The 20,945-nt window shown below is 36.8% G+C and overlaps 2 protein-coding genes across 4 annotated transcripts in view; both read left to right on the forward strand.

The window, feature by feature from the left end:
* Positions 1-2,733: 2,733 nt before the first annotated feature.
* LOC127986280 (dual specificity protein kinase CLK4) lies at positions 2,734-9,558 on the forward strand. Of its 3 annotated transcripts, XM_052588548.1 has the most exons (14): positions 2,760-2,878; positions 3,214-3,263; positions 3,670-3,812; positions 5,329-5,536; positions 5,998-6,088; positions 6,382-6,448; positions 7,240-7,356; positions 7,442-7,608; positions 7,719-7,813; positions 8,124-8,253; positions 8,339-8,421; positions 8,517-8,596; positions 8,719-8,809; positions 9,237-9,558. In XM_052588548.1, exons 3-14 carry the CDS (start codon positions 3,670-3,672, stop codon positions 9,381-9,383), a joined length of 1,419 nt encoding a protein of 472 aa, XP_052444508.1. In that variant the 5' UTR covers positions 2,760-2,878; positions 3,214-3,263; the 3' UTR covers positions 9,384-9,558. The 3 variants fall into 3 exon arrangements, with proteins under 3 accessions (XP_052444507.1, XP_052444508.1, XP_052444509.1); XM_052588547.1 differs by lacking the exon at positions 3,214-3,263 and having other exon boundaries at positions 2,734-2,878; XM_052588549.1 differs by lacking the exons at positions 2,760-2,878; positions 3,214-3,263; positions 3,670-3,812; positions 5,998-6,088 and having other exon boundaries at positions 5,388-5,536.
* A 1,227-nt stretch (positions 9,559-10,785) lies between these two features.
* The window catches only part of LOC127985668 (collagen alpha-1(XXIII) chain-like), a 100,788-nt gene continuing 90,628 nt past the window's right edge, over positions 10,786-20,945 (forward strand). The window contains exons 1-2 of the mRNA XM_052587718.1: positions 10,786-11,376; positions 11,725-11,794. Coding sequence (XP_052443678.1) covers positions 11,092-11,376; positions 11,725-11,794 — 355 coding nt within the window. The 5' untranslated portion in view covers positions 10,786-11,091. The remainder of the gene's footprint in view (positions 11,377-11,724; positions 11,795-20,945) is intronic.

Here is a 20,945-nt window from a genome sequence, read left to right on the forward strand (position 1 = left end):
AAACAGTGTTGCAGTGAGTATGTATTTTTTTAGGCTAACATAGAAGTTAGCATCACCCTGCTTTCCTGGACAAAGAGCCAATAAGAGTTTTCCATTAGCTTTAGGATTATTGCAGAAAATAGTTTCTATATCTAATAAAAGACATGATAATATTCACAAATGAATACACATAATTTAAAATCTAAATACAATCACAAAGTAAAACGCTAAAGTTAAATAATATATAAACAAACTCTACCATAGTCAAATTAAGCTTCTGACAACTCTTTTGATGTTTATTTAAAAATCTACAAGTTGGAAAATCTGAGGTAGAATATTTAATGATGTCTATTGTCCATGAAAATATCTCTCTCATTACCCCCTGGTTCGCAAACATCTTTTTCAAGACACATCAAATCTTAAAAAACAATCACAAGTGGGCTATTACTAATGTGTTTTGTATAGTACAATAAAACAAGAAAATACCCTAAGCTTATATTCACCAAAGACCGTATTTCAGGCATTTAATAAAAAAAAAAAATAATAATTGACTTCAAGACAATGGAACAGGAAATGCAAAAATGCGAACTTATTTCAGGGTTTTGTTTTTTTTTTGTGATTTATTTCTGCTGCACTCTATTCAATACTATCTATATCTAGCTCATGGGTGTCCAATCCTTCTCCTCGAGATCTATTGGCCTGCGAAGTCCAGCTCTAACCCTGATAAAATACAACTAACACTAATTAAGATCTTCAGGAGCACTTGATAATTACAGATAGGTGTGCTGAATCAGGGTTGTGTCTGAACTCTGTATGTAGGTAGATCTCCAGGAACAGTATTGAGCACCCCTGAGCTTGCTAATGATGGACTGGCAGTGCAGTCTGAGTAAAATCTGCAGTGTCGTATTACTCTTTTGCAGATCACATCTTGTTGGAAATGATTTTTTAACTATTGTATACCTACTGGAATGCGTGAAACCATTTTGGCACAGACCTTTTGAATTCAGCCGTCTGGTTTCTGAGCTCTGACCTCTGCTGCACGGTGGCTGGCCAGTTCCAATTATCACTAAGAGCTTTCCGCTCCTCTTTTGTCAATACACATGATACGCTCTTTTTGTGCTGAGCAAAGGCTCTTCTGAAAATGAAACTTGTCACACACACAATTTGCAGACTAGCACTTCTTCGCATGCACGCGCACAATTCATCTCATGACAAGTTCATCTTTTTACTGGAATTGAAGTGGAGGGTTGTAGGAAACCTAAATTGTAAGAGTGGCACAGCCCTCGATTTTAATCTACATAGAAGCTTTTGCTTTGCATCACTGATTTCTGATACGATACAAACGTAAATCTGTTCACTTTACCTGACACTGCCAAAAAGAGAACAAAACAATGCGAAACTGTGCTAAACCTGTTCACACCAATTTATTATAACAACTGATCTGTTTATATTTTGCACATAATACACAAAAGATGAATTTCTTTTTATAGTTTATAGTGTTTCCTTTCAAATCTGCCCTCTACAGTCTGAAGAATGAACAACTCTCTAACACAACTTTGGTAATGTTTTCATAAGGTGTGGGAAGATGGGGAAGAAGCCTCCTTAAGAACAATGTGCATTTGTATCATTAATGTAAACTATTAAATAAACATCAACATTTTTTTTTTTATTTTTTTTAATTTTTTTTTTTACAATTTACTTTGACAATTTAGTTGGATAGTTGATTAACTATAAGATATGTATTATATATAGGAAGTGTGTGTGTGTGTGTGTGTGTGTGTGTGTGTGTGTGTGTGTGTGTGTAATATCTCACTCATGAGATTATGGAATAATAATCCAAGTAGCTGTAAGTATTCAATTAAATATTGATTTATCTTTTTACTTCAAAATAAAAACATATTTTTCCCCTCCACAAATCCCTCATTAACAGACAGACAAACTAAAAAGACATGCTGTAAGTATTCTCAGCAGAATCAGTGATGTAAAAACCCAGGGACCCACTACAAAATGTTTTTCAAAAAGACTTGGTGACATTTCATAATATCTTTGATAATTATGGTTATTTTAATAACCTTATATATTGACAACCTGCTCATATAATTAGAAATGTCATTACAATGTTAAAAGAAAATCTTATGAGTTTTATGCCTATATTTCTACAACTTCTCGTTTGACCCCTACAGTTCCTGCATGGACCCCTAGAGGTCTACAGACCCCTGTTTGAAAGCCCTTACTTCAATCATAAGAAAATGTAGCCTATTTTACAATATTGCATTAATTCGATTTTTTTTTTTTTTTTTTTTTTTTTTTACTGTCAACTGAAGAATAACAATATAATTGTAAAAACAACTGATTTTGACTATGCCCTTTCAGTGGTTTATACAGCATAGACTAATTATAAAGATGTAGTCTATCAATAATAACAGTAAGTGAAAAGTTGTCTTTTTGAGTATAAATTAAAAGTACAGTTTACAGAGGAGTAAACAGGATAAAGTGGGCACAAAAGTATTTGAATGTTTAAACTGAATGTTTGGTTAAAATGGAAAATAAAACACTTACATATAGAATTTTTGGGCCGCTATGCTGGTTTAATTGCTTTATATAACAATTAAGAATCTATAATTTTGTATGTAGGTTTACTGTTAAACATTAATAAAAATATTAATGAAATATTTGTGTGTAGGTCTGGTATTAAATATTAATAATAAACAAAATATATTCTATTGCCAAAAATCCCATAAAATATGACAAGACGACTTGTGCTTTGTTAAGCGTCCACCCACAAATCTTCGCCACCGGAAACGAGCCTGCTGTCTAAAGCGGAAGTTTTAAAGGGTGGTGCAGCTCAGTCTGGAAAGCAGAGTGTCTTATTTTACGACTTGAAAATAACGGGTGAAATGTGAGTGTATTTTAAATTTAAACATGTAACATAAAAAATTATTTTACAAGTTTATTAATTAACTCGAGGCTGCGGGGGTGACAAAGTTTAAGCGCCTTGCGTTCGTCTGTATGCTAACCGGCTAGCCGCCCAAGAAAAACATTCACGGATAGGGCGAATATGTAAAGCGGCGTTTTGATAAACAAAGTTTAAGCATTTTGACTATGAACTTTAAAAATATATATATATAATCCAATCAGTACACAATCGTTTGGCATTGTATCTCGATCGTGTTTATTTATATGAGGGCGGTGGCTAAAGCGCTAGTGTGATTAGCTCTTTGTTATCGTTACCAGGCAACCGGATATTCGAACTCGACTGTAAACAAACAACTGTCCTGATTGCAGTAAGTAAGCTAAAAGAGTTAGTTTTTATAGATGCCACATGTATTTTTGCATTTACATCATCTGCATTTAACTTAATGAGGGACATTGCGTTCAGTGTGCTGGGATAAATGTTCGGCCGAAACTTAAATTAGTGGTTACCAGTTCCCTGTAAATAAGTTATGATATTAGTTAACGCGAATTTATTGCGTGGCATATTGTTCAGCTGAACATTTAACAAGTCAAAACAACTGCAACTAAGTTTCTCGGCAACATGAAATTCAATAACTCGATCAGAAGCGGAGAGCTGGCATCGTCTCGGCTGTACTGAATTTAAAAAACCCAGCGGCTGTGGGCAAAGTCCTGAGACACTTTTAACCCTGTCGTCGTTTTTATGACTTGCACCTTTTTCTATTCTGGTGTGTTCAGATGCGACGTTCTAAGCGGATGCGGTCGCCGGATGGCTGGATCGCGGAGTACAGCTGGGAGGAGAGAGTGGAGGTGCACAAGAGACCCAAGCGCAGCTCTCGCAGCGGGGAAAGAGAAACTCATCACTATAAGACATACGAAAGGTAAGCAAGACTCTCTCGCTTTTAAAATATGAAATTAGCACTTTTTAGTTTCAGTTCAAATGGTGTTTGTTAGATTTGTTGTTGGCATTGAGCCCTGTCAGATTGTGTTGCATGTTTGCAGTTCCTTGAAATGATATACGGTGTAGCATGTTCTTGGATTCAGAAACAACCTGTCAGGGTGACAAGTGCTGTAATGGGACCTGTCATAGGGTCCGGATCCATGTTTGCACGTTGCAGTTTAGAGGATCCCACTGATGTAAAATCCTTCTGACATTAGATTGCCAGTGGAACTTTTTCCAAAATTTTTGTAGTGATTATTAAGTATTCAGTGTCTGTCCACGGAGCTGCCATGTTGTTATTGTTTATTTGTTCAGTAGAAAATGTTAACAGCCATTTCATTAGTTTTCATTTGACCCTCCCAGGCATTTTGAAATGCAAACTGAGAACTTGTAAATGCCCATTCACTCCAAAAACGAGTGTGTAGATATTAGTGTTCACACCAATGAAAGGTAACATTGTTTATTATATATGTGTGTAGCGAGTTATATTTTCCACCCTTTCAAAGTTGCTATGAAATTAAATTCTGTTTTCCAAATCATGCTTAACCTTATTGTGAATCATTCATCTATGCATTCTTTTAAGTTTTACGATTTTGCTTGACCTCATCATTTTTAATAAATGTTGTAACTGAATCTTTCTGTGAAAATAACTCGCTATTGCAAGCTCTCATTCATCTATTTCCATTTATGAGCGTGATATTCTAAAATCCAATCAACAACTGATGAATTGAACAAAACTGCACTTTTTATGATAAAATGTTACACTTGGATGTATGTCAAAACACGGCAAAAATGTCTGTTGCTACTTCTGTCTCATCAAGACTTTTAAAACTCAAGCTTTCTAAAGTCGGGTGGATGGCGATCTGTGTCTATCAAATGGGGGTAAGGGAGTAGGTACAGTTTTGAGCAGGCCCAGAACAACCTTAACTCTGCTGTGTAAAGATGTCCATAATTAGCATAATAGACATCATCTTTGTGGTGAATGGGTAATCTGCCTTTTTTCTTCTGGGGTGCAAACAGAGTGCATCTGATGTTCTTTAAAAAAAAAATTACGATATGTGGAATGTTTGGTTGTGGTAATATGCATCCGGATGGCTTCCAGTTGGCATAATACAGAATGTTCTGCTACTGTACTATAGGCTGACAAACACAACACTTAGGCATCTTAACAGATTTACTGCTGCAACATTGATGGGTTAAGTCATCACTTTCAGTCATAACCGCTCTCTCAGAGCTTGTTTCTGTGGCTCTTTCTAAGTATAGCTTGCTCGTGGACGCTTCCCTTTCAAGAAGACACTTGATGCTTTCAGCACCCAGCAGATCACGATTCAGCATTCCTTATCCCCTGCTGAAAGGGTCGATAAATTGCAGCAAAGTGAAAGCCACCTATAAATTTAGCTGTCAAAGGACTCATTGCCATTATATGCACAACAGTGTCTGATGTGTGCTTTTGACAGGTGTCACATTAGCTCAAAGAGGCTGGAGTGTCGAGAGCGCAGGGCCAGAGAGGCCAGTCTGGAGCATGGCAGCTATAAGGGTCGGGTGGACCCAGTCCGGGAGACTGAGAGGGAGAAAGACGGGAACCATTGCAGCCAGTCGTCCACACACAGAGGACGTAGTCCACGCAGCAGCAGAGAGCGCCAGCGCAGTCCCCACTCAGACTCGGTAAACGATTGGTCAATATGTTGATCCTTACTTGAACTGTTGTTTTTGTTAATGTTTCTGAAATCCAGATTTACTATAGAAACCATCTGCTGTAAACGAGCAGTAAGGTGGTCAAGGAATCAGTTGACTGATTCTCTTGAACTTCACTCATTGGTTGCAGAAATGGCTATTTGTTGATTACTTGAGGGTCTTGAACAGAATTAGCCGTTCTTAAGTGCACTTCAAAGAAAATTGTTTCCTGTCTGAAAATGTGTTGCCATGTCTTTCTTCTGTAACACACACTATGGTGGCCCTGTGCCGTTGTTGGCGATGAATTTGAATTTGCTGCTGCCGTCGTGGCCTGCCGCGGGGGTCCGAATCACTCCTTCCCCCTTCAATGAATGAATGATGCGTACGGGCCTGATTCTGACTGGTGTTTGATGGTGATGATGATGATGGTGATGATGATTCCCCTACTCCAGAGAAGTCATCGCAGGAAGAGAACCAAGAGTATTGAGGATGATGAGGAGGGTCACCTGGTCTATCACAATGGAGACATGCTAAGAGCAAGATGTATAGAACACAAACCTTTCTCTATTTAACTGTCTGTTCTGTGTCTATTAGTGGGACAATTCAGCCTACACTTGGGGGATATAAGGGGACCTTTGAAGACATCTAATATTAACCACTTTGAACTTAACTATCATCTGTGAAACTTTAATTTGGCACAGAATTATTCAATAGATATGATTTAAGTGGAATTAACTTGTCATGTTCCTGTTAGTACAATAAAATCTGTGCTTTTGTATGTTGTGTCCTCCTGTCCCAAAGCTTTGCTTATGACTGCCTCTTTATCCTGTTCATAGATGAGATTATAGGGACTCTGGGTGAAGGAGCCTTTGGGAAAGTGGTGGAGTGCCTTGACCATTCAAAGTAAGCCAGATTTACTACTTTGTCATACAGGAAATTATTTACCTCTTAATATGTCTTTTCAAGTGAATTCAAAAATAACTTGAGTGTATATGCTGTGTTTCCTATGTTTACCAGAGCCCTTTTAGAATAAGGTCTTATTTCAAATATGTTTTACTTCTAACTAACATGCGAACACGAACACATTTTTATTTAAATCTTACAAACTTGTCAGTGGAATAGACTGAATATTTACTAAAAATTAGGGGTGCTCCGATCATGATCGGCCGATCGTTATGCGCATCTCGTCAGTAAAGCCGGTTCTCTAATCAACGGTTAATTCCATCAGGTGCGTGATTTCACATAGAGCAGCTGTTACTACACAGAGCCGTTGTTAACTGAGAAGATGCGCCAAAAAATGCTGAAAATGAAGTGGATTTGCGCATCTTCTCTATTAACAAGGGCTCTGTGTAGTAACAGCTGCTCTACGTGAAATCACGCACCTGATGGAATTAACCGCTGATTAGAAAACCAGCTTTACTGACGAGATGCGCATAACGATCGGCCGATCGTGATCGGAGCACCCCTACTAAAAATGGCTATACTTTCGGTAGCTTGGTGGTTTTCTTCAGTTCTCAATGCAATAACTGGGCATTGTACATGCACTGAAGTTTTGTTTGGATTACGTAAATGCACAATGGGACTCGTAAAAAATGCTAACTTTAGGGTTCATAAAAAACATTCAGAATCTGAAATTGGTTTGTATTAGAATTTCTGAAAATTAGTACATGTAAAGTACCTACTTTTGTCTGCAGAAGTAATGCACGAGTGGCGCTGAAAATCATCAAAAATATTGAGCGCTACCGTGAGGCAGCCTTGTCAGAGGTTGATGTGCTTGAGCGGATAAACTCGCTTGATGAGGAAAAGAGATTGTGAGTGTTTGACTTCAGGGTAAAAAAATACTTGTAAATATACAAGGGTTTTGGGCGTAATGACTTGCTTGTGTGTCTTTTGCAGTGCTTGTGTCCGGATGCTGGACTGGTTTGATCACCACGGCCACATCTGCATAGTGTTTGAGCTGCTGGGACTGAGCACGTATGACTTCCTGAAGGAGAATGGATTCATGCCCTTCTCTCTGAACCAGATCAGATGCATGGCAGACCAGATATTTAGAGCTGTGCAGTGTGCGTATAGATGCATAATTGTTACTACAAAAGCTTCAGTGCTACAAATCGCTGTTATATATCATGTCTAAATATATATAAATCACTTCTTTTCTTTTTTTTGCCATTAGTTCTCCATCGAAATAAGTTGACACACACTGACCTTAAGCCTGAAAACATTCTGTTTGTGGAGTCCAACTACGACATTAAATACAACTCCAAGATGGTAAGCTACAGCGTAATAAAATGACATCTACTATAAATCAAAAGTTTGGTGTCAGTTAATTAATGCCAAGGACACATTACATTTATCAATCTACTACAAAAGATTTATATTTCAAATAAATTCCATTCTTTTGAGTTTCTTATTCATTCTTATTTAAGGAATCCTAAAATATGTATTATGATTTCCAAGAAAATATCAAACAGCATTGACCTCTAACCTTGGAGCAGAAGTACATATCTGTAAGAAAGCAAGTGTTCGTTTATAGTTAAGAGAGGATGATGACAATTGATGTTTAATCATTGTATAACAGAAGCGCGATGAGAGGACCATGAAGAGGTTGGATGTGAAAGTTGTGGACTTTGGCAATGCTACCCATGACCACGAGCACCACACGTCTGTGGTGTCAACACGCCACTACAGAGCTCCGGAAGTCATACTGGGTACAGTGCGCACTATTATTTTTGCCGTTGTTTATCCACTAAAACATGTTCATGATTTTGAACGTTGCATAATCTCTGCTGGCAGAACTTGGCTGGAACCAGGCATGTGACGTGTGGAGTTTGGGCTGTATCCTGATTGAGTTCTATCTGGGATTAACGTTATTTCAGGTGCAAATACACACATACTGACTTTTATTATTCTACTGAATGCCTTGTGGCTTGATTTTAAATGCAAAATGCTTGCACAAACTCCCTCTTTTCAGACTCACGACAGTAAGGAGCATCTGGCAATGATGGAGAGGGTTCTAGGCCCCATACCTGCACACCTGCTTCAGAAAACCAGGTGCAGCATCATAACTTGAGACTAGGCGTTTGTCACTTGTTTCTTACATGATCAGTGATATGAGAGGTCTTTAGATTTGTCATGGCCTGTCTCTGGCTAATGCAAGACTGCTTCATTTTCAGGAAGCGGCGTTATGTGCATCATGACAAATTGGACTGGGACGAGCACAGCTCAGCAGGGAGATACGTGAGGAAACACTGTAAACCTCTAAAGGTAAAAATGTCATGATCCTGTTGACTAAACCTTGAACCACTTATTATGCTTAATCCTGATAACATTATGCTGCAGATACTGAATGCTAATAAAAGCTTTATTCATGTAAACCAGTTTATAATAGTTATATCCTCAGTTGTTTTGGTCACTTTGTACTATTTGTAAGCACTTGTACAAAATGTTAAAGGATTTGTAATGAAAATACTGAATGTTTTTCTCTGAAATTATGGTTGTTTTTTTTTGGTGATCCATTCCAGTGGTCTTTAATTTTACCCCCAGTAACTGTGCTGTATGTTTAATACTTAATTAAAAGTCTTGTGGACTACTAATTTTGGAGATGTACTGATGCCAGTATGTTGATGAGACACGTTTCTGTTTGGTTTGCCTTGATGAAAATAATATAGTTGAATCTCTGCTCCTTACTCAGCAATACATGTCCTCTAAAACCCTGGAGCATGAGCTGCTTTTTGACCTGCTGCAGAAGATGATGGAGTATGATTCTTCCAAACGAATCACCCTGGAGCAGGCCATTGGACATCCCTTTTTCAACCCGATAAGAAAAGAAAGAAAGTGACTTTGAGGCAACTTAAAATGAACATTACTGCTCCCAGGGAGACTTCTGCTGACTGTATCAGTCTGCTTTAAGACTGCCTGCTACATTACCTCTGTCCATATTTATTGTCAATTTGATTATATGTGCCAAATTTATCTGTACTTTTGACAAATTAAACTTGAATGCTTTAAATACACACCACTTGTGACTTTTTGTCATTCTTTTTAATAATACTGAACTGAAATTCATAATAAGTGTATAGTGATGGAGAATTATACAAAATAACTCCTCTCTGCATCCGGTAGATAGTGGCGGAAGACACATGTACGTGTAAAATTCTGCATCACTATACACTCCTTCTGAATGTAAGAGAACACAATTATGTCTTTGCTCAGTTTGTTCTTTTTAAAACACCATAATGCATTATTATGTGCAATTAGTGCTATTAGTGCTCTGTCCTGCAGATGGCACCAAAAGGCCTGTTCTTTACAAATTCTCATATAGTTCTGCATTAAGTTCTGATGCATTTTTGAGCAGAGCACATATATATCATGAGCGGGAAATCTTGAGATTTTGCAGGATGAAATGCAAATAATCTTGCAACTAAATTCTGTTTTTATTACAGACCGATACAAACAATTCCTGCAATAAAGAACTTAAAATTTGACATTCCGAGGCGCAGGCTGTGTTGTGCTATGCACAAAAAAGTCATACTTTGACCCTTGCGTGTGTTTGATGTGAGTTTATTTTTGGCAATCTGGCTTATATCTAAATTTTTCCTGTTTATTCCAATTTGCGCAGTCGAAATTGTATAAATGCAGTGAGATTAAAGTTATGTTTTGGACCTCTAGCGGTTGAAGCATGAAGCTACGAATTACTTGGGAAGGAACACTTGGTTTGGCAATTGCTTGAGTGTGGCTCGGCTTAATTTTTGCGAGATATCACAAAGAAAAAATGGAAGGAGAAATAAATAAAAAAAAGACATAGCCTATCCTGGTTTCATGTTTTTAACCAAGCCTTCTCCTTTCAATAGCTAGATGCACTTTATTAGCAGGATCTTTCATTTCTATACATCAAATATTATATATAAATATTTTCTATGTTCGAGGGGAAACTTTTAAGTGTTTTGTTTATTTGTGTTTTTGTTTATATGTGATGTGTGTGTGATCATAAAATCTTAAATAATGACAGTTCTTGGAAAGCGCTTACGCGGCTGTATATTTCTATTTCAGACGCGCAACTTTTGTTCAGTTCCTTGATTCATTTATAGCCTTATCTCACTTTTGCGTTCACTAACGTTTGAAACATATAGTAAATTAATAGATGTTCTTAAGATCCCCCTTCAACTTTTTTATTTTGACCTGTCGGACGAAGAGGGCGGAAGACCGCACGCACGCACGCGCACGCACACACACACACACACACACACACACACACACACACACACTATTCGCAATCTGTCGTTTACATAGTTTTGAAGACGGCAGTTCAGCAGCGAAAAAAAAGGGCTGACTGGATTCTCTGAGACACACTTCAGAGGGAAACAGTTTAACCTGCGCTCGAGACGCAGAGAGGCGCGCGACCGTCAGTAGCTCTCTTCTAGTGTGCGTCACATCTTTGCGTCTCCTGTCAGCCGCAGTTACGCTGAAGCCATAAACGCCACATTACTGAAATAAAGGACACGAGTCTCAAAAGAGGATTCAAGAACAAGGATAATATTTAAACCACAATGCCAAAAATGGTTTCAACTGGGGATTCAAAAGATGTGTCAAAGACATCACAGAGCAATGGACACCACACATCACAGATATTTCATTGTTTAACGACCCTCGTATGTTTTATGTTGTCGGCGTCTTCGGTGGCAGTTTGTCTGTTTATGAACGTCAAAACTTCTCATCTTGAGCGTAAAATTGAACTTCTAGAGATGGAGCGACTGTCTGTGATTCAACCTGTGCACGCGACACTAAATGCGCACGCGACTTTTCGGGATGAGATAGAGAAACTTGTACAAGAGGTGAGTCGTCTCTGTTTTCATGATATCTTGAGACACTTTTACAAGCATTATTACAAAAAAAGTTCACATTTCTGTCTTTAAATGTCGTTTTTATGGTTTATATATAACATTTATTATGTTCTATCATATTTATCAGGCTATGTAAAGTAGCCTATGAAGTGACATTTTTCGTGTGAATTGATTTAATATAGCTTGGTGTTTCCCAAGTATTTTGAATTACGTGTAGCCTACCGTTTTAGGATTTAGCTAAATAAAACATTTTTAAACTTAACAAAAAATATCCTGGTAATTTTAAATCATCAGTGTATATATGAAGTATATCATATAAATATATATTTATTTTCTCAGAGACTCAAAGAAGGAGTGTCGAAAATTCGCACAGCTCGAGAAGCAGCGCAAGAGTGCTCGTGTCCTCCAGGTTTGTTTCTCTGCATGAGATGTTTTTATGTTCTTTTCCCACCTAAAATGATCAACTGAAGCATATTCTCTTTGATTTTATATCAAAATATGAACTATGCCTTAAATTGGGTCAATAAGTTAATTCAGCAGCCAGGTGACTCTCTAGCATGTGATGTTGATAAGAATGTTCAGTTCAATTGGGACTTGTTTTGTAAAGCTGTCTACACCTGTAGGTTGTTCTTGCATTTCATTTTGGCCATCTGTTTTTCAAACTTACGTTTAACGCTAAAGTTATAACCTTAATTCCAGATGAAGAAAATCAAGTTAAATCTCTGAAAAGTCATAAAATCTATACGAATCGACAGAAATTATTGTGACAAGTTAAATGGATGGACACCGAGATGTTGTAAGTGTTGGATAAGTGTCAGTGTTCTGACATGTCAGTGTGACCACATGCAGAACCACAGCTTATATACCTCATGCTGAATTAAATAACTCACATGTGGAAGTTATAAAGATGAGAGTGGCGCTCCTCTGTCCACAGAGGCCGGTGGATGCCACAGATTTATTGTGTAAGCTCAGCTACGAGACATTAAAATTAATTGCCAGCTATCGGTGCAAAGTAGGGGATAGCCAGAAGATACTTAACTTTGCAGGAATTTGTTGCTCTGTTCTTATGTTTTAGTCCTTATAAATTTGGCTGTTTCCAGAGAGAAAATGACAGGTTTATTACAACACTGTTTAAGAGATGTACCCTCTCAGGGCATAGTGGAATTATGCATGGAGAAATTTACTAGTCTATGAAGATTTCATGGTAGCAGTGCCTACCAAAAGAGGGCCTCCCATGTACCCTCTGATGTTGCTGCTAAAATGTGGGTAGAATTTAACTTGTAGCCCTGTCCCATAGGACATTACAGTTTCAATTAAACTCAACTCAACTCTAAAGCTCTTTTTATCTTTTTTCTTTGTATTCTTTTTCAAGGACTGGTTTCATATCTATTCATATATAACCTTATCATGCACATTGTTCATTTCCAGGCTTAAAAAAGGTAAAAAGCATTTGCAGAGTTTTGCTTCTTATGTAGTCATCCTGAGGTATTGTGGCTAGAAATGAAATTGAGTCTTTTTCATCCCTGATATTAAAATATTAAAGAGGATAAAATCATAGAAGAAATGACATGAAAGACATCAAAAGTCATCTTGTAAGATCAGTGAACCTTAATAACTGAAAAAGTTATCTTAAAAAGTACTTGTTTTACTGACATTGTTTTACTGTTTTATTAATTTATCTTTGGAGGAATCATCAGTCCATGAAGCATTTTGTGTAGATCGTATTAACATTTATCAGATACTTAATACTTGTTTGTTATGTTCTTTTCACTGACACTTGGTAAAGTAACCATCATTATCACTAGTATTAAAATCAAGAGATGTTCAATCAGTTTTCTGAGCAATCAAATGACTTACACCTGACAATTATATAACAAGCAAACAATACCATTGGCTTACACTGAAGGAGCCTCAACTAAGAACCAGAAAATAATACAAATCACACAAACAGTGAGCAGTTTTATCATTTATATTTGATAATTCACTGTTTACATCAAAATAGTTTTTTATGTTTTTATTTAATGCAAATGGGAGCTTTTTATTGGCAGTTTCAAAAACATTATTTCATGACACTTGTTAAGGATATCTATTATAATTACAGGCTGGCTGCTACTATAAAATGGATATTCAAACATGTTATTTACTTTGATATAATTATTATTATTATTATTATTATTATTATTAGTTGAATGGTATTTGTTACCATTGTACTAAAAGGTAAGAGGCTTTTAAACAGTTCTTTATTTTAAAGAATATAATTGCAGTTTGTTGGAAGTAAGAATTGTTTCTTAGTTCTTACCAGTGAATAGAATTTTTGTCTTCCTCACTTATGTTGCAATTCCTTTCTCCAATTAAAGGCTTAGATGCTTTTGGTGAATCAAACTGTTTTCTTGAGCTGAATGGTAAACCTGAGTCATCCGTCTGTGCAATTTGCTGTTCCTTCCTCTGCTTTTAATGGGCTTCTTTTCAAGGCAGACATAAGAAAACACACTTGAACCACAAAAGGACCAGGACCTGCGGACCATGAACTAATGAGCTCAACAAAGCAGTTAATTGACCCAGGCTTCGTCAAAGCTGAAGCCACTCAGACTTGGGCTTCCTCTGAACCTGAAATGATGACACTCGTCACTTAGAGCTAAAAATGAATGAGATACTGAAACAATTAGCTGCTCAGACACTTCCCTATGATATTTTAATTAATTGTTGATAGGAGTTAAGCAGAAATACATTTTAACAACCTCCATAATTCACAAATTATACCACTAGGGAAAAAAAAAATTGGAATGGTATATATATTTGGCTGTAAAAATCAACCTTTTGTGAAATGCCAAGGATGTTAAAGTTCCTTGGAAACACAGATGCCAAAAAAAAAAAAATTTGTTTATGTACTAAAATGCAAGTTTTGAGCCCCTTCTATATGAGTTTGAGTTTCAAAACCCTCTCCTTTTGGTTGCACATGAATCTCTGTGATCAATGTGCTCGAAGCAGTTGACATTCATCTCTTTTGGATTTTCTTGTGAGCATCTGTGAACTTGTCGTAATTATTATTACCGTCTTTTTTTGTAGTATTGTCTTGTCAAGGATGTAAAATATTACCAAATCATCATTTCAAAAGTGCTCTGCTCTACATATTGCAACACAGCAAGAATCCCAGCCACATCACCAGAATACAGATGTTTGCATTCATAGCGAGTCTCTGTTGATAGATACCATATTCCTAACAGAGTCCAATAATACAGCTGCGTTCGTTTCACAAGTGTGCCTGCAGCTATACCAGCCATTGCTCAGAAAACCTCTGTTACTGTCACTACAGACAAACACATTATCTTAAAACCAAAATCTGAGCGTGACTGTGAAAAGCTACAGTATGAAAAATCCAAATGTTTCACATAACTGTGTGACCCCATACCCGAGCCTCAGGGCGATGTAGATCCCAACCCGTCACGGATCCGGACACCTTGTCTCCTCTCTCAGGTTGGGAGGTTGTTCTGGAAACAGCGCGACATGCTTAGATAAACGTGCTTCTTAAGAATGTGATCCGCCCTTGTTTTATTGGCCTTCCCATTGAGAAGGCGGTAGGCTTTAATGCTTCCTCCAAAAGCCGTCTAGAGCTCGAAGGGTTTCGCTGTGGGTGAGATGGAGGGGTACAGATTATCTGTTGGCCTCTGTGTTGGTTTTGAACTTTTTCATGTCTGATCTACGTTAAGCTTTCCCCTCTGAGCATAAGTGTAGTCATATGCTATACCTTCATGTTGATTTAAGTAGGCATGAAGCAGGGCAGCGTGAAAATCTAGCCCTCTCAGTGCACACTGGGTGCTTATGTGTTTCTCCACACCGAGTTAGAAGGCTTTTCACTTTGCTGAGAAAAAGTGGATATCTCAAAACCTGTGGCCAAGGAGATGCACTGGAAAATGAATAAATATCTTTCTCCAGAAATGACTGGCCAACTTTAGCGATTGAATCTCCAGCACACATATTGTGTTGCTCGAAAAAATAATACTGCAGATATTTTTTTAAAGAATAGTTTAACCTGAAATGAAAATTATATTGTAATTAACTTACTGTCATGTGTTTCCTGAAAATATATCTTATTATATATATTATATATATCTTATATTATAGTTTATACTTATATTTATCTTATTATATATATTATCTATATCTGTGGAACTTTTTTTTTTTTCATCCATACAATTGAAGTCAATGGTAACCAAAAGATTTTGGCCACCAACATTTTTCAAAATATCTTCTTTAATGTTCCACAGAAGTAAGAAAGCCATACAGGTTTGGAACGACATGAGGGTGATGACATAATTTTCATTTTTGGGGCTAACTAACCTTTAAGTGCAGCCTGCGAGCACATGTGCGGCTCAAACTTTTCTTATTACGTTCAATTGACATGAGTCTGTAGCTGCATTGCTTTGTGAAATAGGCGGTCAGAATATATCTCCATCAGGATCTAGCTAAATAAATACAAAATAAAGGCAATAGCGGTATGGGATCTGTACTCTCGGCTTATTAAAAGCATCTGTCTGTAGTTTGTGGGAGGGCATTCTGGCATACTCTCAACATCACTGTAAAAACTCCCTCCCTGTTTGGCTGCAACATTTCCCAATTTCATCTGAATGAGGCCATGTACCCGCTGAAAATAGAAAGGGGATATGGAAGCAATTATGGAATGTTAGGTCTGATTATCAGAAAAAATAGGAGATTTGTTGATAATATGGTAGACTCGCGCTTTTTCTCTGCCTCTCATCTCACACCTCACAAGAATTCAGACATTTGGAGAATAATTCTACCTCCTTGCTCAATCCTAGATGATTTTAAAAACCTCCAATTACAGTAAAATAAAACCAGGGTTCTGTAGTAACTATTTTGATAACTGCAATGAAAACATTTTTCATCTTTGTCAAAAGTAATAAATGTTATCTTTTTTCTTTAATCTAAAAAATGTCAATTATGATTTTCATGCATGTGAAGACTTCTTTTTTTAGTGGCCAAAAGTTGTTGTTACTCATCAGATCTTAGCTCAGCTTTTTTGTTTGTTTCGGCCTGCATGCACAGAAAAGTTGGCAGGGCTGTTGCTGTTTTAATTTGTTTCCTAGTTCGTTAAACAAGTGTTAGAATGCCTGTTAAGCACTTGTGGTTGACAGAACAGGGTAATTCACAATCTGAAATACAAGAAAGCCATTAACGGAGTATTTTCATAAGAGCTTACTGGAAACTGTTGTGGTTCATTCTTATTCATGTCATCCTAAATGTGTATCATAAAAATCAGATTCTTGAGTAAACGACTCTTAAGAACCCATTCTTTCGACAGTGCGTAAAACACAAAACAGTAAATAGCCCATATCCAGCGTAGTTTGATTCTCGAAACAAATTACTCATTCAAGCTGGTTCTAGAATTTCAGTTACTTTGAAACTCTGCCTCTGACAAAAATAAATAAATAAATAAATAAATTGGACAGTGAATTCTAGCTAAATTCATTGGAATCAAATTAAATCAAGAGCTTGTAAATCAGAATCGAATTAGGAAACTTGCATCACTAAAATCTTTTTCTCTCTCTCTCACAGAGACAGAGACAATCCACCTTTCACATATCCATTTCCTCGCAGTCATTCCTGCTCTTTCAATGAGTTCTCGTCGCCGGTCTAGTTGCACATGCCGGACATCATGCTGTCTGTTTGCATGATTATGTGTATTGAAGGAGACTGATCCTTGTCATTTCGTTGTCAGGCCTAAACTTAATTGCAAATCTCTCAAATGCCTCCAGCGATCCAGATAATTTATTTTCTCCCTCTGTTGTATCCCCATCTGTGTGGCAGCATGCCACGTCTTTTCACATTTTAAACTTCTCCCCTAACTGTACTTTTGGGTTGCATGGTCCATGGCAGAACCTTGGAGCTGTGCAAGGCTTGGAGCCTGGTTTCCTAGACTGAGATTCTGAACAGGGTTGCACTTTTTTCGCTGCCATTTTCCTGCAACATTTTATACTGTCAAGCTGTGAGGTTTGTTTTGCATCGTTTTCACCTGGGGCTCTTCTGGATTCTGGTCTTGAGTAATTAAAAAAAGAAAAAGTACCCCTAATCGCTTTCAGATTGGGCTATTTAGGCTACATGTTGCTTAACTTAATGTCAAACAGTGGAAAGACAGTAACGGTTCCTCATCATTCCCAGTCTAGTAGATTTTTCCCTCCAAAGTCCTACATATTTAATAACAACAGAGATATCATGGTGACTTTCGAATCAAAAAGGTTGAGAAACACTGCTGAAGTGGATCTTGAGTGACGTGCAACTTCTTAATAGTACATGTGGATCTCCTCATGCTCAGTTTGTGCACCCCTGTCCTGATTCATTTTGGGACATCTGATGAACAAACCTCAGGCAGACTGGCCTTGAAGCAGCTGCATTCAGTTATCTAAAAAGAAAGAATTCAAATCCGTGTGAAGATTATTTTGTAGACTTAGAGTTGCGTGCAGTTGGATTCGGGATGATTGTAATCTCCTAATTATGTGTGTTATTGTAGCCCTGTTTTGATTGCCTGATTAAGATGCATTCCTCTTTCAACCAGAGCAACTCAACAGATGTCATTTATGTATATTTTTTATGTATCTTCACCGGAGGAAAAACACACTCTATATTTTATAAGTGCATGGTGCTGAACTGTTAAAATTTTGGATAAATTCTCCCGTGATAGACAGACTCCCGTTGGGAAAGTTTTTCCTGTATTTTCTATTAAGCGTATACAGCTTGTTTATATGTGTGTTTTGGCTCTGGAAGGCTGTGTGTTTGTATGTGTGTGTTTGTGGTTTTTGAGCCTGAGTGAATGTAGGCCTCCAGCACTTGGTGGGGGGTTGTATACTGAACGTCTGGCAACCCTCTGATAGTCTAAGTCAGACTTTGTCCACTGCTAGGGAGCTTCATCTGTGCCAAATAAACATCATACTGCTTCAGACAACAAGTGTTGATTACACACAGTTGTAAAGTAGATTTTAAACATTCTGTTAGACAAATAATAAGTAATTGTTAATAAATTGCATTGTGGCATTTCAAGATATATGAATAAGATTAATAAATTTAAAATGTTTAATGTTTTTGAAAGAAGTTGCATGTTTACCAAAGCTGCACTTCTTTAAAATTTCAGTTGTGGTAATATTGTGACATATTATTAAAATTAAATTGTTTTCTATTTGAAAATATTTTAAAATGTAATTTATTCCTGTGATGGCAAAGCTGAATTTCCCACAGCAATTACTCCCATCTTTAGTATCCTTCAGAAATCATTCTGCTGATTTGGTGCTCAAGAAACATTTCTTACATATTTCTATTTCTTACATTTCTTACATATTTAAATTAATGATACTTTTATGTTACTTTTGATCAATATCTTGGTAAGTAAAATTATTAATGTTTCCATAAAAATACTGATCCCAATTTTTTTTACTGATTGTGTGTTGTATATGTATGTATTTATTTAGATTTATTGATATATTTATGCCTTTATATAAGTAACAGGGTCGACAGTTTTACTGTACAGTTTGACGTTGTACCATCTAAACTTCAAGTCTTTTTTTTATTTCTATATTTTGTTTTCATAAAATGCATATTTGCTAGGCAAGGTGAAATTTGAAACATTGGCCAAAAAAGCATACTCATAAAGAAAGAAAAATAAATATTTCTTAAATAAAAAAAAGTCAAAAAAAAAAAAGTTTAAAAATGGCCATATTAATGCAAAAACCTGGCACTATTTATTCATTTTTATTTAAAACAAATTTTTTCTCACATATGTATATGAGAGACATAAATTATATACTGGATTCCATTGACTTTCAGTTTGATTTCTGGGTCCTTACTGTGTATAAAGATTCACATGCATAATTTCTAAGGCTTTATCTTCATTTAAATGCAGGTAGTTAATGTGCATGTTTGGAGTGTTGTGTGCATGTTTGTGTCAATATAGACATATTAATGACTCAAATCACAGACTGTCTGCATCCCTCTCATCCTTCACTGAGAAAACCTAACTTCCGGATATCCCCCTAGCGTTCATGTCCTGATGAGAGTCTGTCAGTGTGTGTAAGAGAACAGAGGTGGGTCTGTCTCTCCCACCTACTTAGAAAATGTAAGTGCTCGTCATTGTTTTCCTCTGTTTGTTTGTGTTACTCTATAGTGGAACAGCAAAACAGATTACGGAAAAACGAGAAATGAGCCGGAATAAATACCCCCTAATTTTTTCCACTTTCTCGCACATGGCTTCTGCCAAACATTAGAAATGTTAAGTCTGGTTCACAAAGGAACATCCCGTGCGTGAGAGGTCATTGAAGTGTTAGGATGGATTAGAGGTTTGCCTAAACAATGTGAGTCTGGTTTAGTGTTATGGCCTGGAATGAGCACTTTAGGTAAGGGATGGAAATCAATAGATTAAGCATAACAATGTGAAGGAGTAATGTTTACTACACTGTTAAACCAGGATAGCTTGTGTCAGTGAGACCGTGGACTGTTATCTACACCAACGACTCCCCTGTCAGCCTGGACACAGTCCACACGAAGTCAACTAAGGGTCAGACAACACCAAGAAATGTGATGTCATTCAAACAACATGTATCAGTGGCATGAGATTTCAGAATTATTTGATATTATTTTAAATAATTGTATATTATTTTATTTAGAAATGTATTTAATTGAATTATATTGTTTAATATGCTTGACCGAAGAGCAGCGTCAACAACTGTGTGAAGTTTGAAAGTGTTGTTTGACTCTAAATTACACTTGATTCACAAATTGGTCAGATTGTTAAATCTTTTTTTTTTTTTAAACCAACTGTGGAATATTGTTTGTATATATCCCTCACTTAATTTTGGAGATGATGAAACTATTATCCATGTTTTTATAACTTCCATATTGGATTACTGTAACTCCTTTTATAGTGGCTTACCTGGCAAAGATATTAACTTATTAACAATGTTATTAACCAAACTTTCACTGGCTTCCTGTGGCCAAACGTATTCAGCTCAATCTCTTAGTTTTAGTTTATAAGGCCTGTCACAGCCTTGCACCTCAATATCTAGCTGAGTTAGTGCAACCATACATTCCTGCACGGACTCTCAGATCTAGCAATGATAACTTGCTTGTTGTGCCCAAGTATAAACTCTCTACGGTGGGTGGTAGGGCTTAAGCTATGGAATAAGTTACCCCATAATGTTCGTTCTGCCTCCTCTCTCCAAGTCTTTAAGCCTCAACTTAAAACTCATCTATTCAATTTGTTCTCTAAATAACTCATTTACCTCTCTGCTTCTCTATTTCTCAACTTCTGTTTGTATGACATAAGACCACCATCTTGACATAATTGCTTGTATTATTTGTGAAACGCCTTTGGGCTCTTGAGTGTCTGTAGTATTTTGAAAGCCAATTAGCTTGAAATATTTAATAAAAAGTCCTTGCGTTCTTAAAAAGGCACAATAAAAATAAAACATATTATTGTTATTACTAATCTAGATAGTGACTTATCTGCAACTAAACATGCAAACTGTCTGTTCAGAGTTAATCCACTGCCCAGGAAA

Source organism: Carassius gibelio, chromosome B21 (genome assembly GCF_023724105.1).
Source record: "Carassius gibelio isolate Cgi1373 ecotype wild population from Czech Republic chromosome B21, carGib1.2-hapl.c, whole genome shotgun sequence".
In the NCBI taxonomy this organism is placed as follows: domain Eukaryota; kingdom Metazoa; phylum Chordata; class Actinopteri; order Cypriniformes; family Cyprinidae; genus Carassius; species Carassius gibelio.